Source organism: Notothenia rossii (genome assembly GCF_949606895.1).
Source record: "Notothenia rossii genome assembly, chromosome: 8".
NCBI classification, from domain to species: domain Eukaryota; kingdom Metazoa; phylum Chordata; class Actinopteri; order Perciformes; family Nototheniidae; genus Notothenia; species Notothenia rossii.
This window is the reverse complement of record NC_136906.1, coordinates 26883170-26911078: the sequence shown is the minus strand read 5'-3', so window position 1 is coordinate 26911078 and position 27909 is coordinate 26883170. Positions and strand designations below refer to the sequence as shown.

The window sequence follows — 27909 nt, the reverse complement described above, 5'->3', positions numbered from 1 at the left end:
ATGCTAGTACTTAGCCTACACTTGTGTTGTACCATGTCTCAACGACTCCAAAAGTCAGGCTCTAAGAAAAGAAGAGAAAGGAGAGAAAGACAAGAGAGAGGGACTAAAGGGCGACAGTATTTCACCCAGTTTTTCACAAAAAAAGGTGTGGTCCATGAGTGGTGGAAATTATTCTGTTAGCTAATGTTTTGTTTTTACTAAGCTGACATTAAGTAGACTACTGTTAATATCTTTACAGAAAAGGTTTTTAATTTCACTGCTCTTTTAGCTGACATTTAAAGGTAGGGTAGGTAATTCACTTCAGAAACACTTTTTGTTATATTCCATGGAATGCTCTTAACATCCCAATAACAATGAATATATTAAATGCTTTGACAATAAATACATACAAACATTTCATCTGTGGAAGCCTTGGCGCAGCCTGTAAAAAGCACGACCAATCATCTGATCCAAAATAATTGGATGGCCTACCTGCCTGTCAGCCTTCCAACTGTGCACAAACTTATATCGTGCCCTCAGAGGGTGGTGAAAACTGCACAGAAAATCATCAGGACGGAGCTGCCACCAATGGAGGACCTTTACTCCCGGCGGCTCAGGAAGAAAGCCCTCAGGATCATAAAAGACCCCCCATCACCCCCAGGCACAAACTGTTCTGTCTGCTGCCGTCTGGCAGGTGCTACCGCAGCATCCAGACTAAAACCACCAGACTCAGAGACACTTTCATCCCACAGGCCATAAGAATGTTAAACACCGGAACAGCTGAAGCAAAATATGTTAAACACCTGAACTGTTGAAACAACATCCAAAATATTCATCTGGCTGCTACTTTAAAATGATTTAACTACTTAGAAATTATTTATCTATTTACCAAATATATCATATTCCAATAACTTGCATGTAGACTCTTATTGCACTATTTCAAACTATTTTTCTTTTTGTATTTACTATTTACTTGCACTATATTTTTCTGTGTTTTGTGTTGCACTGTTGGAGAAGTCTGTGACCTAAGAATTTCATCGGCATAACTAAACTGTAGCTATGTTCGTATGACTAATAACCAGTCCGTTACAATACATTTCCTCACGCTTTTCTTAAAACATTATTTACCTAAAAGCGAATAGATGGATGTAAATTCAGCAGGTTGGTTAACACATGTGACGTTTTTTCCGGCATCTAGTTCACGAGTCTTGTCGCCCATTGGTGTGTAGAATTATTTAGACGCTTTGTTGACCAATCACAGGGGGGTCTAAAGAGAAGGAGGCGGGGAAAGAACTACATGGAACAAGTCCTTTTGGAGAGGGGTTTTAATCATAGCAATATATTGGTTAATTAATTATACATTTATTTATTTATTTCGCGCATATATTAGACTGCATGACATCCAGATAATCAAAATAATAAGACATTTGAGAGGAAAGATCAGGAAGCCTCAAGCTTATAAAATGGAGATACCTTCTGATTAAAAAGTAAAACATAAATAAATAGTAACGTTTTATTACATTAACAGGAATGTTACAAGTTAATTTGATATGTAGTGCAATATTTGATTTGTGTATGAATGCAGTAGGGAAGGTGCAATATTTGATTTATGTATAAATACAATAGGGAAAAGTGAAATATTTTATTATGTATGAATGCAATAGGGAAATTGCAATATTTGATTTATGTATGTGCAATAGGGAAAGTTCTGTACCTGTATGTTTCTTGTTTGTTTCTTTGCCATATGTGATCTCTGTTCTGTATCTATGACTGATTGTTCTGAATGTTTTATGTTTATTATCTTAATGCCCAAGACAAATTTCTCCCAAGGGAGACAATAAAGCTCTATCTAAATCTAAAATTATATATAGTATTAGAACTTGTATTAAATGCAATTTCACTACATCTATTAGATCAAATCTGACCAATATCTTCATATAACATGAATTAAATTCAAAAACTACATATATTACATTGTACTATATTGAAGAGCTATTAAAGACATTACTTTGACAAAGATCAACTACTACGACTAATACTTCCTCAAAATACAAAATATGCTAAAAAATATGCTTCAACAAATTAAAAAACACAAAAACACAAACAACATTTCAGAGAGATATCACAACTTGTTATCATTGGATCATCCCTGTTCCTGCTGCTGAACTCTTGGAGTTATTATATTTCCGACATGGCGTACTGGGACTCCATGGAGCTCAGGTGATCCTCGGCAGGCGCTTCAGCCGCCCTGTTCAGATTAAACACAACACAGCCATTAGTGATACAAACACACTTCAGAGTTGTACAGAGTACAGTTGTACAGTGTTTATTCACATATTTATTTATTGAAGGACTGAACTTGTTTGAACATTCAACCTGAAATATCCAGAGCAGAGATCAAGGGTCAGCTACTCAATGTTTCATGTTGTCCTTTTTTTAATAGATACTTGCATTGTATACCTTAATTTTTTCAAAGCTCTGTGGTTTTTTCTCTTATCTTTTTTTTAACCTTTTAATTGTATTATTCTTGTGAGATTCTGTTATTATATTTGATTTTCACACCTATTGTTATTTCCGTATATTATGTGGGAATAAGCACATTTAAGTTAAAATGTTGTTTTTATTATTTTGATTGTATCTTTTACAGTACTTAGTACAGCTTTACGTAAAAAGAGCAGTGTTGGGAAAGCTCAATCATGTAAAGACAAAATGCTTTTTTTAAATACTCCCTACTAAAAAACACATTTGTAAAAAAATAAAAGGGAATGGCAAAAACACATCATGTAAAATGATCACCTCTCCTCAAGCACGTGGTCCATAACTGCCAGTTCCTTTTTAGACAGGTGGTGAATCATCGCCAAGCCAACGCAGTCTCCCAAAACATTGACGACGGTGTTGAAGCGGTCTCTGAAAGACATGAATCACAGTAAACCAGGAGTGTCAAACTCAAGGCCAGGGGGTCAAATCCGGCCCACGACTTCATTTTATGTTGCCCGCAAGAGCTTGCAAAGATTATAATATTTGTATTATACAGTTACATGCCACTTTACAGAAGCACGTTGCCCATAAACTACATGTCCCGCAATGCATCTCGTTTTGTGGCATGCGCACTGTAGAGACTTGCAATTATTTGCCCTGGACTTCTGCTTTCAGACGTAGTTAATTACAAAGTTATTACCCTTTCTACGGAGCGATGGAGGGTTCATAGAGAGAAAAATAAATAAAACATGGCCACGTTTTATTTTCTCATTCGCACAAGATACCTTCTCGTGCACACGCTTTAGTAACTCGTGCGCACAAGTTACTAAAGCGTGTGCACGAGTTAATAAAGCGTGGCCTCGTGTTGTGTGTGTGTGTGTGTGTGTGTGTGTGTGTGTGTGTGTGTGTGTGTGTGTGTGTGTGTGTGTGTGTGTGTGTGTGTGTGTGTGTGTGTGTGTGTGTGTGTGTGGGGACATTTGTTTATGATAGTATCAATCGTTCCGGTGCACTCCGGCAGGACTATAGCACATCGAGATTTAGATTAAACAAATTTCTTTCACTTGGGAATACACATATAACTATGGAGAACCAGATTTTTGTAAATTACTGTTCGTGGTAATTTAAAAACAAATGCCGGTGGTGTCGGACAGGCACAGACACACCGAACACGCACACAGAGCGGAGCTGAGCAAACACACACACACACACACACACGCACGCACGCACGCACGCACGCACGCACGCACGCACGCACACACACACACACACACACACACACACACACACACACACACACACACACACACACACACACACACACACACACACACACACACACACACACACACACACACACACACACACACACACACACACACACACACACACACACACATCATGGCCCCGTTGACAGGAAACCTCCTTCATAAAACAGTAGTTTGATGTGCGTATAGGTGTGTGTGGTTAAACGTAGCAGCCTTGATCTCTATTCAGCGGTTCTAATGAAGGGAAACACAGTTAAGTAAACAGTAAAAGGCACAGCTCTTTGCAGCTGGTGCTGCTCTTCTCAGATTCTGCTGAGTTACACGTTGCTGCCTCCAGTGCCCTGTACGATGAAGCCAGTTCAACAGACCCTGGATATGTTCGATTTACCCGGCTTAACTAACTAGTAAAGGAATAAACCCCCCAAAAAGGCTTTAGTTATCGAGATACCCCTACCCGAGGTAGAACAAAGCACAACCATGTTTTTTCATTACTTTAATATCTGTAATATATGAAACGGATTGTTGTATAAAAATATTTTACTGCAAAATAAAAAAAATTGGTTGATGTATGGAACCTTCCCATAACCGAAAATAGTGAAAATGTAGGCTCCTCTGAAGGGGGCCATGTCAACCTTATCACGTGTATATCTGGAAATAAGGATCAGAATGTCACCAACTTTGGTTTATATGTTCAGGGTGAGGCAAAGCATACACTAAAGCACATTTTGTAACAACACCTTTGTCCATCTCTGTAAAATATACAATCAAACACTGATACAATTTAGGCGGAAATGAAATTTGAAAGGAAAAATCCAAAAGGTATGTTTATACTTTTCTGTCATTATTAAAGTTAGGAGACCAATCCCCAAAAAAACCTTATTTATATGTACCAAAGAGTGTTATCTTATGATAAAAGTTAGTTATTTGACCATTAGGGGCTGGTAACCTCTTCTGTCACCAGCCCCTAACAGGTTGCTAGTGCAGCAAGGTCTTCAAACTGACAAATACAATGGGCCCTATAGGTGTAAATGGATGAACGAAAGGAAGCAGACCATAGATTAAGGCAACAAACAAGATGTAATATAATTATTAGGGCCGGGACTTTAACGCGTTAATTAAGATTAATTAATTACACAAAAATTAACGCATTTTAATCGCACTTATTTTTGCACCGCGGAACGTTTCTCACTGGATGAGTTTCAGGGGTACCGATTATACTGGAGCACCAACTAACGTTCATGACTTCAGACAACAACAAACCACAGTGAACAATAGTCAAACTTGAACGAAGAAGCTGATGAGACCGCTTTGGTTGGCTCCGTGGATGGGACATTTTGTTTTAAAAAATGGACGGATGGAAGCGTCAATAAGAGCACGGTTGTTTGCAAATTATGCAAAAAGGAATTCGCATATCACCGCAGTACATCAAGCCTCAAGTATCACCTCAATGCAAAACATATAGCAGCTAGCGTGGAAGCTAGCGTGGACGTTAGCCCGACTCGGAGTACAAGGACCCACACCAGAGCTGCCAACATACACGATTTTGGCGTAGCAGATACGATTTCCAGGCCCTAATTACGCCGCTACGCTTGACTTGAATATCCTACGCATTACCTAACAAATCGAAAAATGAATCGGTGAGCTGGCAGCCTCGTGCATGTGTTGACATCCAACCAGCACTAAAGCTCACATATAAGCCGTTTTATGATTCGTCCCTTGCGTTGGCAAAGAGCCAATAGGATCGGCTGTACTTCTTTTTTGTAATGCCCTCACTACTGTTACCAGGATGCTATGCTGTTTTGGCTCCCGCTGTTGATGAAGAATTCTATTCATGTAGACCAGTGCCGTGCGGTGAGGTTCGTAGCTGGCTTTCAGAGTCAGATAGGCCTATGTGAAAAATATGTGAAGTCAATAGAGTATATTAAAACATACCCGTACTTTTTGGACTATAAGCCGCGCCTTTTTTCCCATTTTTCGACGCTGCGGCTTATGTAACGGTGCGGCTAATCTATGGATTTTTACAGCTAACGGCCAACACCTTTAACTCTATGGGCTCTATGGCCGGTCCGCGGACCCCCACCTTTAAGCGGCGGGTTCCAGCAGGAAAAGCTGGAGGTCGGAAAAGAGTGAGACAGGTAGCGCGCAAAAGTAAAAGTGGAACCGAGAGTGGTACGAGAGACAGAACGAGAGCAAGACAGACAGACATTACGAGAGCGAGACAGTTTGTCCCCGTACCACTGGTTGAAAACCGCTGCTCTAGATCACTGCCGGTACGTGCGCTGGGAGCGCACCGTTTAATTTTGAAAGTTGAAAAGTTTGTGTGTCTGAAACACTATGTGATACAGTACAGTTTACACAGCACAGTACATGTTCTGTAGCTACTATTGCAATAAATGCTAACACTTGAATACGTTATGCAAATATGCAACTTGTTTGTTGAAATGTTAATAAATGGGAGCTTCCTCAAACAGCCATCTCTTTCCCGACAATCCCCTCTGTGCACGAACCCTTACATATGGTAATTAAACATTAAAACACCTGCGGCAGATTCATCGGGGTAAATCATTATGGTTACATACTGTTACATATATATATCGGGGTAAAACCATCAAGCATCTTTGTAACAGAGCAGGGAGGCATTATACAGGAGGGGATATTTCCTCACTAGCATCTTTGTTACAGAGCAGGGAGGCATTATACAGGAGGTGCTAATTTCTCACTAGCTCCGCTAGCCTTTCTCTTAAATTCAACGGCGCGTGCCGTCTAACATAGACAATCACACTGTGACTGGTCGATCGAGTTATCTTCTGTCCCGTCGTATGAAACAAGCATTTTAGCTCAAGCAATGATCTCAGTAAATCGGGACGTGAAGTGATTAATGGAGTCTAGTGTCCAGGCTTTCGCACGCCCTCCTCATTGAGACAGAGATAGCCTACTGTTTGCCTCCCCTCTGCTTTTTCACCGCGGGTTTATGTCAGATCAGCAAGACTACAACACATAGGCCTACCTAAAATACATTACCTACTCAATGGATAGAAAGGACATAATACGAGTGTCTACAAACATTTCACAGACAATGAGAGAAAAAGGCATGCGTTTAATCCAGTTTGTGAGGGATTGCTCAATCTGACGTGAGGCGCCGCTCTTTGCTGCCTTACCCCGCTTGTCTCCTCTCTGTTTGAACCATAGACTGGTTTGAACAGGTCACGAGCAAATTCAGCTATTTTGGTTATAAAATTATTTAAGATAATTGGAATCATACAAAAATTACATTTATAGCACAGATAAGTAGAAAATATTAATATCTGTTTTATTTCATTATATAATTTAACATATGTGTTGTGTTTTTATTATCTTAATTTCTAATGGACCAATGATAATTCGTGAATACACTATGCCCGCGAAATCGCGGAGCGAGCTGTCAGTTGAAGTCTATCAAAAATGGATGGTGAACGTACTTGTCCTCCGCCGAAAAAGCGGCGAATTTCTGAACAGCGCTTCAAGCTAGAATATAACGCAGAATGGCCGACCATCACCCGGTCGAAGCTGGACGACTTCCACGCTTACTGTATGTTGTGTAAGGCAGATTTTAGCGTGAGGCATGGGGGCCGACACGACGTTGAAAAGCACACCAGGACTGCTAAACACACGTCATACAAGGCGGCAGTGGAAGCTACAAGGCCCATCGCGGGCTTCTTTACGGTTGACAGTGACACCAGTGTCATAAATGCCGAAGTGCTCGCTGTGGACTTTCTGGTGGAACACAACATCCCGATCGCGGTGGCCGACCACATCGGGCCACTGGTGAAAAAGATGTTTCCGGACTCGAAAATCGCTGGTAAGGCTCAAATGACAAATAGCCTCAATTCATCTCAAGCATTCATAGGCATAGATTTATATCTGTATACTGTCACAATACACTCTACAATCTGTACAGACTAGCCTATATAAAACAGTTACAGTACTGCCCTGGTTGATAATCTGATTTAAATCTTGCAAATTAATGATTGCTAATTTATACTGATACTGTATCATTCTGATAAACATTTTTCATTTTATGTAAAGGTGAAAAAAAAATAGCCTAGGCCAACTTACTCTACAGAGGATTAATATCATGATTGTAATTCTGCAATTCTGTGTAATCTAGAGTATAATCATGATAATACAATTCAATATTTTTGTGATTGCAATTGCAGGAAAGTATGGGTCTGGTCGCACAAAGAGCAGCGCCATTGTTGGAGCCCTTGCCAAGGAGGATGCGTCTGTGATCACGGAGGCAATGAGGACAGCTCCATACTCCCTAGCCACGGATGGGAGCACTGACTATGGAGACTGTAAGCTGTATCCTCTTGTTGTGAAGTACTTTGATCGAGGACTTGGGCGTGTTCTGACAGTACTGCTATCTTTGCCAGAGTGTCATGAGGCATCTACTGGGCAGAACATATTCAAACTCATTGACAATGAACTTGAGAAACGTAGCATATCCTGGGACAACTGCATGAGTTTTGGGGCAGATAATGCCATGGTGATGCAGGGACTCAAAGCTGGCACGGCAGGCTACATCAACAAAAAAAACAGTGCAGTATATGTGCTGGGATGCCCGTGCCATCTAATTCATCTAGCTGCAGAAAAAGCTGCTGCTCAGCTTCCAGTGTCCATTGAAGAGCTGCTGGTGGACATATACTTCTACCTAGACAAATCCAGCAAGAGGAAACAGGGACTGAAGAAATTTCAGGATCTGTGTGGAGTGGAAATGAGAAAGATTGTTAAACATGTAAGTACGAGGTGGCTCTCTTTAGATAAATGCATCGCCAGGTTGTTGCAGCAGTGGCCTGCATTGCTGCAATACTTTGAGTCAGAACAGTCTGGGCACAGCAGCAAGAACAAATCCACGCAGAGCAGCAGCAAGGACAAGACCACGCAGAGCAGCAGCAAGGACAAGACCACTCACAGTGTTAGCAAGGACAAGTCCACGCAGAGCAGCAGCAAGGACAAGTCCACCCACAGTGTTAGCAAGGACACATCAACCCACAGTAACGGCAGCAAGGACAATTCTCAGTTTGATTTGGCAGGCTATCTCTTTCGCCAACAAAACCTAGCCAAATTCAGTCAGGGAAAGAAAACACCAGCAGCTGCAACCACACAGCCCAAGACTGCAACGGCAAAGCCCAACACATCTAGCGCTGCACCCACTCGGCCCAAGACATCTAGCACTGCACCCACTCAGCCCAAGACATCTAGCACTGCACCCACTCAGCCCAAGACATCTAGCACTGCACCCACTCAGCCCAAGACATCTAGCACTGCACCCACTCAGCCCAAGACATCTAGCACTGCACCCACTCAGCCCAAGACAGGGGCACAACAGAGAGTGCAGAGGGCATGTCAACATCTGCAGGACCCAACATTCCATCTTTACTGCTACTTTCTGAGTGCGGTCCTGCCGATATTTGATGAGGCCAACACTCTGCTGCAGCTAGACAAACCCTGCATACAAGTACTACACAGGACTTTGACCACACAGCTGAAGAATCTCTTGAACCGATTTGTGAAGCCTCAGGTGATTAATGCAGCTGCTAAGGTTCACCAGGTACCATTTAGGGAACCAAGCAACCAGAAGAGCAATGAGACCTTGTTCATTGGGCAAAACACCAGAGACTTCATAGCAGATCACCCTGAGCTTGAGGAGCTGCAGCTGGCCCAGGTCTTCAGCGCTGTGCGGGCATTCTACATGAAGGCTGTTGAGTACATGGTGAAGAAGTTTCCCTATGATGACCCAGTGTTACGGAATGCTTCTGTGGCTGACATGTCTGCACGGGACAGCGCAGAGTTCAATTCTGTGAGGTACTTCACAGGCAGATTCCCCTGCTTGAAGATGAATGCTGAGGAGATGGACAAGCTTGAGGGTCAATTCATGACCTACCAAACCGATGCTCTGCCAGAAAGCATCACCAGCTGTGACAGACCAGACACACAGTGGCACCTGATGAGTCAGCTGAAGGATGGAAATGGCCATCTCAAGTACCCTTTACTCTGCAAGGTAATGCTGGCTATCCTCTGCATCTTCCATTCCAATGCAGACTGCGAACGCATCTTCAGTCTTGTCACAAAAAACAGAACGGAGTTCAGACCTAGTATGGGAATGGAGACCCTGAGTAACCTCATTACCCACAAACAATTCATGGTGGCAAAGGGGTCTGTCTGCTACAAGCAGGCGTACTCCAAGACAACTCTTGCCAAGGCCAAGTCAGCAACCTATGACCATCTAAAGTGAGAGGTTGATCAGATGGTCATGTCACAGCCAAAGGTTCCCTTGAGTTGAACTCTGTTCTAAAAAAGGCTGTGTACAGGTTTTTCATGTGTTATTGTTCAGTATTGTTTCATGATGAATTCTGTTCGGTTAATAAAAATATTTTTTTGTGTATGTTGGTGTTTAATTGTGTGCAACAGTACAGGGAAAAGGAGAAATTATACACAAAAAATTTACTTTGCAGAAAAACATGTCCTAATATGACCTAGATTGCATCTCAGAGCATGTAAAGTCTCTGGCTTCTGATAAGATAAGATAAGATAACTTTTATTAATCCTGTAAGGGAATTGCACATGTTATAGCAGCAGGGTGATAGGAAAAGGAATAGGGAACTATATATACATACAATTTACAGTAAAATAGAAACAGTTGAATACAAAAGATAAATAGAAATAAGTAAAGTAAAAATGAAATAAGGGGGCATTCTGGGGGCTTCGGCGGACCTCGGACCCCCCGCCGGAAAAAAAATTGCCTTCCTCCGCTCGGCATGCTACTACTTTCTATAACACAATGTTGGCAGCTCTGCCACACCCAATTCGCGTTGATCAAACAGTGTCCTATGCAACAGAGAAATTTTATTTTTCATCAGGATATTGGAAGAATAGGAGGGATTGAGGTCAATCACTGGCACTTTTTTATTTTATTTTAAATGGTACAGTACACTTTATGTTGAACTATTTATTATGTTGTTTGTGCAACTTGCACTTTATGTTGAACTGTTTATTGTTTTGGCCAAGGTTATTGAGAGAGTTGGACTGAAATGTATTAGATTTTTTAAATCAACTGTTGGTAAATCAACAAAGTCTGTTATGGCCTCTGAAGCAACAGAGAGATGTTTTCTAATAGTCAGGGTTTCCAACGTTCTGAATGTACTTGAAAGTATTGTGTTTTACTTAAAAAACAAAGTGTTATAGTTTACAGAAGGTCTACCTACCTATAGGCTACCTGAATCTCTGAAATGTACTATATTCCTAAATATGCTATTGCTACACTTTATAGCAAAAATTGCACTTTTCTGTTGGTCTTGGTTAAGTACCATCTTGAAAAAAATAAACAATGTTTTGTTTCTTAAGCTTATGTATTCAGTCATTATTCAATGGTATACTAAAATCCATGTGAAAAAAATTGCTTCTCACTGGTCAAATATGTATATGTGATTAAAAATGCGATTAATTGCGATTAATTAATTACAAAGCCTGTAATTAATTAGATTAATTTTTTTAATCGAGTCCCGGCCCTAATAATTATTTTTATATAGTATATATAATAATAAACCCATCTTTATCATTCTTAATGCATTTATCTTTATATTTAGTTAATCTTTGAATTAACATGGCGATAGGCCTACTGTGAGCCAACAGGCTTGCATGACAGCTTTTTCATATGACATAAATGAACATTTTTGACTGAACAAATCAAACATTAGTTAAAATTAAACCATAAATTCAAAATACATACACTGCATTTAGTCAAATTTGCTTTATAAAGTCTATTATTGTTCTTTTATTTAAACCAGGTATATCAGGGAAAGACATTTAGCCTATAGGATTTAGACTACTTTTTATCATTCCTAAAATTTGCCTTATAACATTAACATACATCAATGTTAAATATATACATAAACATATAAATCCTACCGAAAAGGAGAGATATCATAGAATGAGACAGAAATTACATTACACTAATGCAAGCACATAAAACAGCGTTTAACATTTAAAGTAGAGATTTCGTCTCAATGAATGGAAAAATCAAAAATGAATCATACATTCAAACCTTAATGAATCATCAATTATATACAGTTACAAAATGACTCAACATTTTTTCTAGTGTGCAACTATGCTGTCATTCACACTTCCGTTAGAGCACTAAAGACAGTCACAGGAACAGAATTCAGTGCATGGCAATCCAGCTGCGAAACAAGGACATTTCTTCTGTTGCATTTTTTGTCCTTGCAGTAGAGATTTGTTCAATCTCGCACTTTTTTGCGGTGCTGCCGCTTTTTCATACATCACTGGTTGCATGACTCCCTCCATCAACCTCCAACCTTTCCCCACAGGACTCCAAAGCACTGTTTTTTTTTGGTGACTGTGGCACCAAAACAGCAGTTTGGTACATGGCTCTTAGTACGTCTTGCCTAAATGAATCTTCAGTCGGGGGAAGTTGAGAGGCAGGCATGTCTGAGGTGGATACCAGTACATACCTCAACTCATCCAGGCTTGTACACTGTTGCCCTTTCTGATTCTTCTTCTGGCCATACAAAATGAGTGCATAATGTCTTCTCCATCTACATCATAGTTGTTCAAGGCAGAAAGGGTCTTCTGTGGAATCCTGGCAAGACGTTGTGGTTCTGTTGTGGTCTGACCTCACCTGTATATAACTGTGGCCATTGAATGAGTGGTGTGCTTTCCATCAAGAGTCTCCTCATTTTGATCCAAATTGTCTATTGCGGCATCAATCATTCCATGGTCCAAGATTCCAGAGAGGCCAGTGGGTATGTAGATGTCTTTGTTCCTTGTGATTTCATCAGCAGAGACAGATGTGAGAAACTGTCTAACTTCATTGTATGAAACACAGTGGCCCAAAGCATTTAACTCATTAACGAGTGCCTTACTTCCAAATTCATGGTGTATCATGATGGCAAGACCAAGTGTAATGAGGGTGTGAATCTGGCGGCACTGTGCGATGATGTCTTGGCAGATTGAAATTACACGGAGATTTTTCTTTGATGAATGCTCCTCACATGTTTGGACAGTTGTATGTGCATTTGTATCCGCACACCAGTTCATAAAGTCATAAAGAATTGTGGGTACATACTCTTGAGATGAACGGAAAGGCAGAAGTTCACTGCTCACATAAAAGCCAGGGTCTTGCTTCACTTCTGCCATGGCTTTCCTCAATACACCTGCTGCCATGTGCAATATCTGAATTTCAGACATTGTTGGGTGGCATTCCAATTGCACTGTATCATTGTCTTGTGTTTCTTTTTCTTTGAGTAGAGCAGCCTCCTTCATAGCAAGGCCAACGGGTACATTGTTTGAGCAAACCAAATCAGATTTTCCTGGTCGTTCCACAAACACAAGTTTGTCTTGGTAGTGCTTGAGCAGCTTCTCCTTCAACTTCCATGTACCATATTTAGATGTGTCGGTGGAGAGCATTTGGAGGTTGTTGAAATACAATTCTGTGAGGGAACTCAGTGATGTAAAGGTCATATCCTGAGATAACAATGTCTGATCAATTTCCTTTATTAGTGCATGGAAGGCCTTTCCATGGGTAGATTCCTTTCCCTCATTAAGGTGCTTTCGTTTTGCTGCCACAACATTTCTTTCTGAGATGTAATGTGCCAGACAGCTTCTATGATACGTGGCATCAAATGCAAAGAGGTCTTGATATGTAAGCATTCGAAGATGAACTTGTTCATCGGCTCTCTCTACTGCTGCATGTAGCACTTTATCTCTGGTTGTATTGCCAGTGGTGATTGAGGTAAGGATTTCTGGTCTTAGACTGTCTTTCCCACAAATAAAGCAATGTCTTCGGACATTAAATGAAATTGTGTCCTCCCTTCTTAGTTTTCCAGATGAGGTCGGTGGTGTAGATGAAGCTTCACTCTTTCTCTTTTTGATACTGCCTGCAGCTGGTCTTTGACATTAGTCTTTGTGGTGTGTGAGGCTCTACATGATATATGATAAGAGACCAGGATTTTAGAACACAATATATCTTCTTTGTGAAGAGAGAGACGTTTTTGGGCCTCATCATCTCTCAACTCAGCACACTCTATTACTTGTTTTAGTCCCTCAAATGTTGGATCTTTCATAAAGGGCATATGTTTTTGCAATAGTGGTTTCAAACAGATGATACAGTTTTTGCTGTTTAGTATGTCCGGCTTAGCAGCTGGTGGTTCCATCTTGTTGCTCCAGATGGAATTTCATAGTCTGCAGATAGAAATATCAGATTCAATATTACTACACTGCTTATTTTCCTTCAGTCTTAGTCTACATTAATAATAATGTTTGCCATGTCTTTATTGTTAACATATAAAACAGATATAAAACTATCTTAAGTATGATTAATTTCCTCACTTCAGCATTAGGCTATCAAGTTGGTTTCAGCTGTGGAGGGGGAGTGCTATAGTGCTAAACAGAATATATTAAAAGGTAAATTGTTCTACAATTTTCTGTTAAATTCATTAAGTTTCCCTGAAAATAAAATATAGGACACAATTAAAAACATTTATATGCAAAGTCTATAATTACTATAATTTAACATTGATTGGCAGTTGGAATAAACTGACAGCTAAACTCAAGATAAACTCAAGCTAAACTTAGCTAGCTAGCTAGCTTAACTTACATTGATATAAACAAAATATATTTAAGGTCAATGTATCTACAATTTTCTGTTACGTTCATTAAGTTTTCCTGATAATAAAATATGGGACACAAATAGAAAACATTTATACGCAAAGTCTATAATTACTACAATTTAATTTTCATTGGGAGTTGGAACAAACTGACAGTTAAACTTGAGCTACACTTAGCTAGATAGCTTAACAAACAATAAGCTGGTTAGCTTGCTTTATGTTTGTTATTATGATATTTTCCCTATTCTGTGTTTGACAAAAGAAGATCTTACCGTCAAGCCTCTCAGGAAGGATTCCACACTGTATATTAAGCAGACAGACTTCTGGCAGTCTTGGTCTTCTTAAGTGTATGGGTTACTGAAGACGGAATCAACTGACGCTGGCTAGAATGAGGTGTGTGTGTTCATCAATTCATTCCCCAAACTGTTTTATTATATGAAACAGTATTATTATATTAATTGTATATTTTGGCCTTTTTTTGGTGATTGGTCTCCCTACATATGTGTATGTGTATATATGTATGTGTGTATGTATGTGTATACAAATGTGTATGTGTGTATATATACATATATATATATGATAATATTATAAGGCACATTTTAGGAATGATAAAAAGTAGTCTAAATCCTATAGGCTAAATGTCTTTCCCTGATATACCTGGTTTAAATGTAAGAACAATAATAGACTTTATAAAGCAAATTTGACTAAATGCTGTGTATGTATTTTGAATTTATGGTTTAATTTTAACTAATGTTTGATTTGTTCAGTCAAAAATGTTCATTTATGTCATATGAAAATGCTGTCATGCAAGCCTGTTGGCTCACAGTAGGCCTTTCGCCATGTTAATTCAAAGAGTAACTAAATATAAAGATAAATGCATTAAGAATGATAAAGATGGGTTTATTATTATATATATTATATAAAAATAATTATATTAAATCTTGTTTGTTGCCTTAATCTATGGTCTGTGTCCTTTCGTTCATCCATTTACACCTATAGGGCCCATTGTATTTGTCAGTTTGAAGACCTTGCTGCACTAGCAACCTGTTAGGGGCTGGTGACAGAAGAGGTTACCAGCCCCTAATGGTCAAATAACCAACTTTTATCATAAGATAACACTCTTTGGTACATATAAATAAAGTTTTTTGGGGATTGGTCTCCTAACTTTAATAATGACAGAAAAGTATAAACATACCTTTTGGATTTTTCCTTTCAAATTTCATTTCCGCCTAAATTGTATCAGTGTTTGATTGTATATTTTACAGAGATGGACAAAGGTATTGTTACAAAATGTGCTTTAGTGTATGCTTTGCCTCACCCTGAACATATAAACCAAAGTTGGTGACATTCTGATCCTTATTTCCAGATATACATGTGATAAGGTTGACATGGCCCCCTTCAGAGGAGCCTACATTTTCACTATTTTCGGTTATGGGAAGGTTCCATTCATCAACCACATTTTTTTATTTTGCAGTAAAATATTTTTATACAACAATCCGTTTCATATATTACAGATATTAAAGTAATGAAAAAACATGGTTGTGCTTTGTTCTACCTCGGGTAGGGGTATCTCGATAACTAAAGCCTTTTTGGGGGGTTTATTCCTTTACTAGTTAGTTAAGCCGGGTAAATCGAACATATCCAGGGTCTGTTGAACTGGCTTCATCGTACAGGGCACTGGAGGCAGCAAACCCTAACAAACACGATGTCGATAAGCGCTCCTACGAAGCTGGTTATCAACTCAGTAAATCAACCACGGTTTCTCTGACCGGCTGAGAGCGCGTTCACGTGAAAAGGACGGGGTTAGCAACATTTGACCAATCACAAACATGGAGACGCGTGCTGACAGTGCAGCGTCATACTTCATGAATGAATAGTGTAAATAGCAAATCCTGCTTCGTAGTACAGGCCACTGGTGCCGCAGAGATTTCATGAAGTGAAGGAGGTTTTTCCTTCTATAAAACAGCTGTGGGCAGCAGATACTGTGAGTCACGGACAGGAATCCCTCAATTTAAATAAAACGAGGCCACGCTTTATGAACTCGTGCGAACGAGAAAGTAAAACGTTGCCACGTTTTATTTATTTTTCTCTCAATGAACCCTCCAGGGCTATCCAATAATAATCCAATTCAGAGGCAATAATGTAATATAATGCATTATTTTATATTATATATTTATATATGTATATTTATATAGTTAGAACTGGCCCTTTGAGTGCAACCATAATGCTAATGTAGCCCGCGATGAAATTGAGTTTGACATCCCTGCAGTAAACTATGAAAGCAGAACCATAATACTGTTTGATGTATTACCTCGTACTTATACAATTGACTATTAGAAGCAAAAAAACACAGCTGCAGTAAACCATGTCTGACTTTAATTAGAGATGGGGGAAGGACTCAGAGTTAATGTTACTCCAGGTGTAACTAAAGTGTTGAATATAATTCAAATCCTGAATCAAAATGTGCAAAGTAACTAAAGGTCAAAAAAGACATGCTGTGGAGTAAAAGCACACAATTTACCTCTGAATTATATTGGGATAGAAGTGCAAAATAGCAAAAAATGTAAATACTCCAAATACACTATTGTGGGTGTTAATTTGGATGATGTGTAGTGCAGCTCGTTGGAGAATAAAGTATGATAAACTTACAGCAGCCATTCCACCGCCATCAGCATGGAGGCTTCCTTCACCGGCAGGCCCACGGCGGACAGCACGAAGAGGGTGGTCACCGCTCCTTCGGCGGGGATCCCTGACGCTCCGAGGCTGGACACGGCCGACATCACTCTGCAGGGCAAACACACACACAGAGGTTTAAAGGGTTTATGACATACTGTTGGGAAAATACTGAATGTACTCTTTCAATATCAGAGTAGCACATGATAACAAAGACGCTACGTAGCTGTGTACATGACAGGATGTTAGGCATATGATAGCTAGGTGATTAACATGATGATTCAACCTCTATGGAGATAGACATATGACAAGCATGATCATTTCTGACATGGGTCTTAGCTTATCTAATACTAAACATTGTATACTGCTTTGAACCAGCATTCCTCCATCTTGTGACTGTAATACACCCTCTCTTGTATATAAGCATGTGAAGGACACTGTTCTGGGAACTATTTGTACCAAATGCTCTGTATGTGATGACTACTTCCATTCTTACAAGGATAATAAATACATGTATCCTGATATTGAAGCTCAATGTGATATTTTTCTAACACATACGCACACAGATTAGTAGGGTTTTTGATGATAAAAAAATGAAAACAGGAATCTTATCCCTTTCTCTGTTACCAACTTCCTGGTTTGTTTAGGGAGGCAGACAGTTTCCAAAATTGTAAGAGTGTGTTGAAGACGTTCCTTTTTCAATAAAGCCTATAGTTAGAGCTGGTTCGAGATACCCTTCGTTTGTCCAACTACATTTTATGGTATTTTATTTTATTATCTTTATTGCATTTGTACTGCCTTTTGGTGTATTTTATCTTGTTTTATTTGAATTTATTTTATTTGTGTTTCACGTTCTATCATGTATTTTATAATTTATTTGTAATTTTTATTATATTTTACACTGTCATCTCTGTTTGTTAATCTGTAAAGCCCACTGAGACAAACGTGTTTTGTGATATTGGGCTATATAAATAAACTTTGATTTGATTTGAAACTTTATGTCCCAGGCTCCTGCAACAGTTCAACACACATAAGCTTAAGTCATATAATAAAATATATTGTAAATATTTGTATTGTATTTTTATTTTTGTCATGCAGCTCTTTCATTTTAATTCAAATATATTGCATATATTTTTATTTTCCCATGTTTTTATTCCAAACTTATTCTATTGAATATTTATGTTTATTCATTTTTTTTTTCTATATTTGTATTATCTCTTTCTATGTTTAGGTTTGGCAACAATACCCTAAACTAGTTGCTTGGACGTATAAACATCAATAACCAGATTCCAATTGTGACAAAAGGTTCTTCTGCGGTCATTGTTCTGTAAAGTTTGAAAAATACTTAATCTAGAGAGAGATTCAATAACTGCCACCTACGCAAGGGTGATAAGCTGGCTGACGTCCAGATGGATTTCATTCAGCTGGGCGATGAAAACGGCCGCGATCACCTCGTAAAGGGCGCTTCCGTCCATGTTCACGTTGGTCCCAATGGGCAGTATGAAGCGCGCGATCCTGTGGTCCATTTTGATTTTTTCCACACAGCATCTCAGAGTGAGCGGCAGCGTGGCGGAGCTGGAAGACACAACACACACTTTTCAGGTCATAAAAGAGGTGAAGTACATTTACTAAGTTCCCATGACATGGCCATTTCTACTGATCATAATTCCATTGTTGAGGTCTACTAGAATGTATTTACATTGTTCAATGTTCCAAAATCACATTGGTTTCTCATACAGCATCTATGTGTATTCACTCTCTGTCCTAAACGGCTTGTTGGAGCTCCTGCCCCCCTTCCCTACACAGAAAAAAAGTGGAAAGTGGGGTTGTTCAATTTGCAAATATGCAGTTAATATATGAGACATAATTTATTCATGTTTCTCGTCGAAACATGAATCAATCATGTAGAACTATTTTAATCTTGAGGGATGTACGTTCTATAAGTCTCAATCATGTTAAGAAATAAGAAAAAAGTTATGTTTATCTCTGTAACTCCGCCCACTGAGCGCATACGTCAGCAGCTTGCTCTGCAGCCGATTACTCAGCTTCTAATTATTATTTACAAATATTTTATTCACAAATTATTATGGTCGGACTCAAACCCGTACTTTAATAGTTTCGTAATTGAACCTGAACAATATAACATTTTAATGGACAAGATGTAAAGCAGAAAAAATTCGCAAAATATATTTATTTTTAAAAATGTGAAGCTTTTTCTTTTTTAAACAAAGGAGGGGTTCTACCATATTTTCTCCCCGCATCGGAGGAGTAAGCTGGTTCTGTCCCGAGAAAATCTCTACAAGGTAAAAGTTATTTAATTTCATCAAATGTTCGTCATAGTTACAGGTTATCACAAGACGCATTGTTTGCAAAAAGCAGAGTTCACATTTGCCGTTACAACGAGCAACATAAATACAGCTGTCAATTTGTAAACATTGTCATTCACTGGTGTTAGCTAGGATAAAGCCATGAAAATCATAAGGTGAGTTTATATTGATTGACTTGTGTTTAGCGTGTTTTTATACTGTGAGTATTTGTAGAGCGTAAGTCCGGCAGTTGCTTGATTTACAATATTTAAAACTATGAACCTTGCCCAAAGTTATGCACATTAAACTGAGCTCAGTGGGGAGGGGGGAGTCATAGCCGATGGATAAGCTTGCAGCATGTTTGCACGTCTATAGGCTACTTCTTGTTTTAAATTATTGTTTCATGTCTGCTGTCAGGCGGTGTAGAACTTTACTGTGTCGGTCCGGCTCTGCATGTTTACTCTTGTGCCGACTTTTAAGGGCGCTGATGCAGATTGTAGGCCTACCTTACGTTAAGCAACCATCTTTACTCATTTAAGGTGTTGATTGTTAAAGATACAATATTGTATGTGGGACCGCAGTGGTTTCCCTAAAAGACGGTGTTTATGTCTCTGCTTTGATCCACTCTGTGTTCATGTAAATACCGTAGATACACACAGATCAAAACAGAGACACAATATTGTGTGTGGGGGTGTGTCCCGGAAAGCGACACTTGATACTGGAAAGTGGAGGATATTAATGATTGTGTTACATTTTAGCAGCGGTGCACATACCATAAATATGGGGGACATGCCGGACAGATCAAGTAAGGGTTACGATCCACCCGCTGTGAAATTAACTTATCTCCCATATTTGCCGTACACTTGTGTTTACGGAAGTTGAGATGTTTCTCGGTTGTGATTGGTTGTTCCTCGTCACATGACGAGCGGTGCGCGCTGCTGCAGTGCACGTCTCCATTGAAACCAAATGGAAATGAGCTTGCAACGCTGATGTGTATGGCTCCGTACAAAGTTGTACTCATTGCATTAGTATCTACTGTAGCTTTTTACACTGGAGGCGCCCATCTCGGCCGAAGTCGGTTCATATTAACCTAAAGGTAAATAATTAAATGGTAAATGTCGCCTTTAAGGAGCAGAACATTTTTGTTTTATTTGTGTGTGAATAATGAAATAATTTCAAATATGTTTTTCTGTGAAAGGTAATTGGTGTGGAGAAGATTGACCTCAGCCTTGCTTTGAACATTGTTCCAAAGGCTCTGTAGTAAATGGTGAGTATTCAAATGTTTTGTTTGATTTACATGACTAATGATAAAGCCTCCTTCACAAAAGTGATAATGTTTTTTTTGTTGAAGTGGCTATAAGGGTGTTTCTTATATGTAGTCTTACATTACAGTAATACTTATTTTAAGTCGCTTTGAAAAAAAACGTAAACTAAATGAAATGTAATGTAGTCTAACCTGATTGTTCGTACTTGATATAAAAAGTTATTCTCACTATGGAGCCAAAACAGGAGTAATGTGGTCCCTTTACCGTGCTCTGGTCAATACATTTTGAATCAGCCGAAGCAACTTAACTGAGTTTTTGGTACACCCTGATAATAAAGACTTACAATAAGCTAGCCTTGAAGTAACAAATGCATGGACTAGTTTCTCTGAATCGTTTTGAGGCAAGATATGCCTGGTATGTGATTTTGTATACATTTAGCACACAACTACAATCATAACATCATCAGAAAATGAAATGATTTCATGATTTTTGTGACTGTGATATTTTTGTTTTCTTTGATAAATGCGGAGTTTAAGCATGTAACAACCCTGCCCCTCCAATCAAGATTTCTCTCTCAGCTGGATGTGCTATCTGACAAACTTCTGAATGTTTTTGAGAAGAGAGGAGGACAGATAGGCCAGCGTCTGAACTGTATTATGTCAAACATGATTCAAGTAAGAATTCATTTTAAGGAAATTATACATTGAGTCAATAGTGTACACATTTCATTGAGCAAAACAGATTCTTTATTTTCTTATTCCCCTTCACTTAGGTTGATGATGTCGATTTAGGCCGGGATTGTCTTCTCAAGGGGCTGTGTGTGCACCTCAATGAGAGCGTTGTGGTCAGTGGAAGTAATATTTGACCTTTTCATTTTTTTGTTGGGCTTTAAAATATGTATTTATTGAAACACCACATAGTATATAGCCTAAACCCTAAAGTATGTGAACATCCCTGTTTTTTGTTTAATAGCCGGACTACACTGAAAAGCTAGAGGGCTTTTAATTTAAAACGGATGCAGGGAATGAAACATTTTTTATCAGGTCAGACAGGAGTATATCAGATAACAAGGAGGCTTAAAAGTACAGAAATCTGACAAAATGTACTTGTTAAACACAGGGATTTAGTAATGGGTATATATATATGTATGGATTTGTTAGATCTCACTCTGTTCCTTTTGTGACTGTGCACTCTGCAGGCAGAAGATGAAGACGTCATTCTGCGGTCCATTCAGGGGATTACAGTGGGACTTTATGTTGTCAAACACAATTCCACCATGAGACCAGAGGACAGATGAGACCAGAGGACGGATTGTCCTGGAAGGCCAACAGGTACTAACTGATGTGGACAAAATTGCATTAACTGCTACCATGCTGTTTGGACTAATGTATGCAATGAACCTGAACTACCCCCCTAAACTGAAGTGCACATTCAAAGTGCTCCAGCAAATGTTAATGGAGCTAGACGGCAACATGCTTAAATGTTTAAAAACAAACTATTTGAGTGAGCTGTTGCCATGGACCATTGTGCACTTTTACAGCATTCATACTGGACTTTCATCGATACAACTGTCTTGCACTTCCTTTGCTCATGCTTTTTGCTTGATTTGCATGTTTCAGAAATGTGTGCTTTTCCTGGGGTCATGTGTTTTCAGAATGTACCACTTGTCATGTGTTTCAGAATGTATTAATTGCGTTACTTCAAAATGTCAGTTCTTGTTTTTATTTGTAATACTTTCTTTAATGCATATCTGGTGAGAAACCAGGCTATTATTATACTTTCATGTATTTTTCCAAAACAATGCCATTGCTTTTTTGCATTAAAGTGCCCTTTCATATTAGCAGGTTACTATTTAAATAATGGATTTGCAAGAACATTTCCTTTTTTCGGCTAGGCGTTGACATTTTCTGTTAATTGTTTAATATGAATGAGTCACAAAAATAAGCCTTTCTTTGCCATTTGGCACAATAAACCTTTATTTTGGTCGGGAGAATAGTTTCCTTTAAGCTTCCTTGCTGTGTTCTAACACAATAATGTATATGTACATACATCACAAACATTTTCTATTTATTCTATTTCTTTATTTTCAATGTATTTGTTCATTCTCCTGGGGCTGCATGATGGAAAAACCAAAAGCTCATCTGGATGGTTGGTGGTTGTTAATATTGTTTTTTTTTTGGAGAAAAATACATGAATGTTGTTCAAAGAAATGTGTTTGTCTTTATTGACTATTTGTTTTTAAATGTTATGATAAATGCTGTAGATATAAGAGATTAGGATGGATCCTGTTGAAGAATGTACGACATGCCTCTATTCACATGAAATAAATAATCTTGTGTACCTTGAGCACTAGGTAGATTAAACAGAAAACTATAGCATGTAATTTAAACAAAACATTAATGTGGCTTTAACAGGTACAAATGAAATATACTGAGCATATTAAAAGCCTAAAATGAACATAAAAAGTCATGTTGAATATACCTAATATTAAAGGAAATATTCAAATGAACATAACAATTTCATGTTTCTTTGACATAACATAGTTGTGTGTCTTTAACATAATGGAATAGTTTTGAGTACACATGTTTTTAATATGTGCAACCGATGTCCATAATAAAATCATGGGAGTCCAACAGCCTTTTTTTTTTCAGTGTGTGAGCCCAATGTGCTCTGATTTGTCAGCACGCCCACTCTGTTCTAATGAGTCCACCACCGTTACAGCGCAACATCAGTGATTATGTGTTACAATCAACAAGTCCTCCAACTCATACGACCAAATAGGTTGATTGTTCTGCAACTTATTACGAACTATAGTCACATTTTTAAAGTTTAGCACCTCTAGTGGTCATGAAAGAAACAACAATTTGCGGCAATTGCAAACGCTCCGGAGGGTCGTATATTCACAAATAACCCTCTCTGGAAAATCCTAAATTGTAGAATAGTTTGGCCATTAAAATGTTTTTTTATGTATGTAACACTGACTTTGAACCCCCTTGTGGCCCCCCTAAAAATGAAAAGTTTATGATTAAACAATTTATTGGGTGACGGAATAGGCGGACACCCGTACAGTAGAGATTTAACTGTTCATTGACTTTATTTATCCATCCATTCATCTTCTCCCGCTTATCCGTGGTCGGTTCGCGGGGATAGAAATTCCAGCAGAGAGCCCCAAACTTTATTTTCCCTGGCCACATCAACCAGCTCTGACTGGGGGATCCCAAGGCGCACCCAGGCCAGCGAAGAGATATAATCCCTCCACCTGGTCCTAGGTCTACCCCTTGGTCTCTTCCCAGCTGGATGTGCCTGGAACACCTCCCTAGGGAGGCGCCAAAGTGGCATCCTAACTAGGTGCCCGAACCACCTCAACTGGCTCCTTTCGACGCGAAGGAGGAGCGGTTCAACTCCGAGTCCCTCCCGGATGACCGAACTTCTCACCTTATCCCTAAGGGAGACACCAGCCACCCTGCGGAGAAAACTCATCTCGGCCGCTTGTATCCGCGATCTCGTTCTTTCGGTCATGACCCATCCTTCATGACCATAGGTGAGGGTAGGAACGAAAATGGCCCGGTAGACAGAGAGCTTTGCCTTCTGGCTCAGCTCCCTTTTCGTCACAACGGTGCGGTAAAGCGACTGCAGTAACGCTCCCGCTGGTCCGATTCTCCGGCCCATCTCATGCTCCATTGTTCCCTCACTCGAGAACATTTATTAATATATATATATATATATATATATATAAATATGATATGGTCAGTGGCGACTGGTCATTAGGGGCAGGTACAGCCCCCTAGATGGGGTACAGCCCCACCTAGTGTCAGCAGAAAGTATTACAAATAATGATTACAAAAAAATGCAAAAAATACATTAAAAAATATATAAAATATATTTTAAGATCATGTTTAATCATCTGATTCATCTGTACATTGCTGTTTTAGTCTGTGTTCTTCTAATTAGTGTCTACAGTGTGTGCCTATTGAGCTGTTTAGAGCCATGTAGGGACAAAACCCGATCATGCCCCTCCCTCTCCCTATCTAAGTGAACGGTGACTGTAAAAACTACACTGTGCATGCTCAGAGTATTGTCCTATTCTTTCACACACACATACGGGCATTGGGCCGAGGGCGACACCGTACTTCCGGTATCCGCCAATTTACGCGAGGTGCAAGCAGGCCGAGGGTTTAGCCATCAGAATACCTTCATTAGTCCCACATGGGAAATTTGCATCGTTACAGCAGGAAAGAGCCACAGACAGCTTAATGTTACCTATGTTAAGAAAAAAGTACTAAGTTATGATATAATAAAATATAATAAAAAACGTGAGAAGTAATAAAAAAAAATACTTTCCAAAATAAAAATCCTGTAACAGTCTAGGTCAGGCCTATTCAACTGGCGGCCCGCGGGCCAGATGCGGCCCAGAACCAACTCCCGAGTGGCCCAGCCTCCCGTAGCCAAATTCCTACACTAGTACAGACCATGAACGCAACACTCCGCGTTGCATAGAAACCACCAAACCACAACGCAGCACGTTTTTTGAAAGTGCATCTAGTGGTGCTAGTAACGGTGGTCCTATGATAGCAACTCTAGAACATGTCTCTCTCAACTCTGAAGCGTAAACAGAGACAAAACGGTCATTGATCTTGTGGAGCAGATCCAAGTCAAGCTGGACCTTTTCGCGACCGACTTGAGCACGGGTCGGATGCTGCATTTTCCGACGCTCCCTAAACACATCACATCTCCGGCACAAATCACGGATGTGATGACAGATTTCATTTAGACCCTCCAGAAAAACGCGGGCCAAAATCCTTAATTATGCGGGCTAAAATCATTGATTATGCGGGCTAAAATCCTTGATTATGCGATAAAAATGCGGAGTTTTTATGTGATTTTATGCGGGAAAATTGCGGGAAGTTGCGTAATATGCGGAAAGTTGCGAAATATGCGGAAAGTTGGGAAATATGCGAACAGTTGTGAAATATGCGGGAAGCGGAAAAAAGGTGATTATTCTCCCGCACCCTGTTACTAGGCTACTACTGAATGAAAGGGAGCACTTTTAAAGAGTTGCTATGATAAACAAGCATACTAGAAGCAAGCTACATCACAGAAAGACACACACACACACACACACACACACACACACACACACACACACACACACACACACACACACACACACACACACACACACACACACACACACACACACACACACACACACACACACACCCTCCTCATTCTGTTTTCATTTACTCGTTCGTTATCTGACCAGCTTCAATATTGTAGGCTACTCACCTCGTTTCTTGCAACCCTCGAAAGGGTTTTGGAGGTTGAAGCCTCTGTGAGCGTGAGTTGTTTGGCTTTCTTGTCCGCAGCAGAAACCATTTTTGAATGTTTGAGCGAATCGAAGTGGGTATTCACAGTCGATTTCCTTTTATGCTCCAACACACAGTTGCACGGGGTACAGAACAGTTTCCCCCCACTTTCGTGCAAGACATTGGGGTACTGCTTTGCCCGGTCTTTAGCTGAAATGTTCGTGGGTAAATGTGATGGATTCGATTTGTTCATCTTGGTGTGTGAATTCCACACCTTCACACGACGGTGTTTGCCTTCTGTGATGCGCGGGCTGATGACGTTGCGTCATCATCATTACTCGTCAAGACGAGTTAACTTTTTTCTTTTTTTTCTCAACTTTGTGTGGAAAAATGCGGGGATTATGCGGCCTTTTGATAAATATGCGGACTTTTAAAAATCTGCGGCATTTTGCTGATTATGCGGGAAATTCTGCGATCGCAGAATCGCGTTTTTCTGGAGGGTCTATTCATTGCGAGGTTGAAAGAGAACTTTGCCGGTCGATTGGATGGACTTGCTCTGCCCACAGAGGTGATGGGCTTTGCCAGAGACCCCTTCACTGTTGCAATAGAGGGGGACGTATCAACCAGAGCAAAGGAAGTGGTCCCCTGCATCGACAAGGGGAAATATACACTGGAACTTATTGACATGCAGCGCACTAACGGACCAGCGAAGTTTTGGAGTGATGTCAAAAAACAGCAGTTCCCTAACGTTCAGAAAGTAGCGATCTGTGTGCTCAGTATGTTTGGATCAACATACACATGTGAATCAAGCTTTTCACACATGAACTCAATCAAAAGTAGCACTCACTGCTCCTTGACTGACAGCACTCTTCCCCAATGTCTTAGGATTGCATTGACATCCTATGAGCCACAAATCACTGCTCTTGTTCAAAACAAAAAATTTCCCTTCTCCCATTGAGAAAGTCAGCGATGACAAATCACAAATGAGGTGATAGTAAGCACCTAGTTTACTATAGTAGACGTGTAGTGTAGTATTCATTCATATAGTTACCCGTATCCCTTGTTATGGATTTGTGCACTGAAGGTTTGACAGTTCTTTCTGTATTCATTTAAGTGCACTTTGTAATGTGTCTGGGTCAAATGTGACCAAAACGTATGATTTATTTTGTTATTACTTGAAAAGTGAAAAAATAGTATTGCTACAGTACTACCTCTTTGTGTTGCATTGGAGCTCTTTAGCTGTTTTCTTTGTATGTGAGGACATTTATTAAGACTGCTATTATTGTATTCAGTAAATGCACTTTGTGATGTGCCTGTTTCAAAAAAAATAACCTGAATATTTGACTTTGAAAGCAAACAAATGTAATGCTACAACTGTGCACTTTCTTTTCAGATTCTGTTAAATTAATGCTAATTTGTTGTTTTTTTATGCACTTTTTGACGTACCTTTTATTAGATGAACAATGAATAAAAATTGCATGTTTTTCATCGCAGTAATATTTGTTGGTTTAAAATGTGTCACTACCCGCTTTTTACAGGCCGCTGAATGTCTGGCCCAGCTGAATTTTGTAGTTATAAAATCTGGCCCAACTGAATGTGTAGTTGAATAGCCCTGGTCTAGGTGTTGCTAAGCTTCAATATCTCAATATCTAGCCAACTCTAAAATACCACATATATGCAATGGCATGATAATATTATTGTGACAAGTGGGGTATTCACCTGGTGTTTCCAGAAGATAGACGTTGATGCTGCCAAAATCGACCAAAGGCCACTTTCGAGGGTCGTTTTTCCATACATCTGCAGGCAGTCTGTAAGGGCAATCCGACAACCCACACAGCTCTAGTTTACGCTGGTAACGACCTAGAGCACAACCCTCAAGTCCAGAGATGTAATCCGAAGACATGCAGCGATTTCTTTAGTCGTTAATTCAGAAAAAAACCTAGTGCGCTCTGCCTGGCTACGTTAGCTAGCTG

At 39.5% G+C, this 27909-nt stretch overlaps 2 protein-coding genes and 1 long non-coding RNA gene across 4 annotated transcripts in view; 2 read left to right on the top strand and 1 right to left on the bottom strand.

The window, feature by feature from the left end:
* Positions 1 to 280: 280 nt before the first annotated feature.
* Positions 281 to 27909, bottom strand: part of LOC307016158 (excitatory amino acid transporter 3-like) — a 64477-nt gene continuing 36848 nt past the window's right edge. The window contains exons 6-9 of the mRNA XM_079645191.1: positions 18440 to 18634; positions 17036 to 17170; positions 2776 to 2886; positions 281 to 2227 (exon numbers count right to left, since the gene is read on the bottom strand). Of these exons, the coding sequence (XP_079501317.1) occupies positions 2158 to 2227; positions 2776 to 2886; positions 17036 to 17170; positions 18440 to 18634 (511 nt within the window). The 3' untranslated portion in view covers positions 281 to 2157. The remainder of the gene's footprint in view (positions 2228 to 2775; positions 2887 to 17035; positions 17171 to 18439; positions 18635 to 27909) is intronic.
* Positions 5247 to 10146, top strand: LOC307017330 (uncharacterized protein). The gene is made up of 2 exons (XM_079646897.1): positions 5247 to 7560; positions 7919 to 10146. Exons 1-2 carry the CDS (start codon positions 7164 to 7166, stop codon positions 9994 to 9996), a joined length of 2475 nt encoding a protein of 824 aa, XP_079503023.1. The 5' UTR covers positions 5247 to 7163; the 3' UTR covers positions 9997 to 10146.
* Positions 19195 to 23146, top strand: LOC307017331. 2 transcript variants are annotated; one of them, XR_013802126.1, is made up of 5 exons: positions 19195 to 19362; positions 20564 to 20632; positions 21196 to 21304; positions 21403 to 21474; positions 21829 to 23146. It is a non-coding gene; the product is annotated as an uncharacterized lncRNA (long non-coding RNA). The 2 variants fall into 2 exon arrangements; XR_013802127.1 differs by lacking the exon at positions 19195 to 19362 and adding an exon at positions 20341 to 20461.

Coding starts and splice junctions, on each gene's coding strand:
- LOC307017330 (XM_079646897.1), top strand. CDS start 7,164: ATGGATGGTGAACGTACTTGTCCTCCGCCGAAAAAGCGGCGAATTTCT. Junction 7,561..7,918: donor TCCGGACTCGAAAATCGCTG/GTAAGGCTCAAA, acceptor TTGCAATTGCAG/GAAAGTATGGGTCTGGTCGC.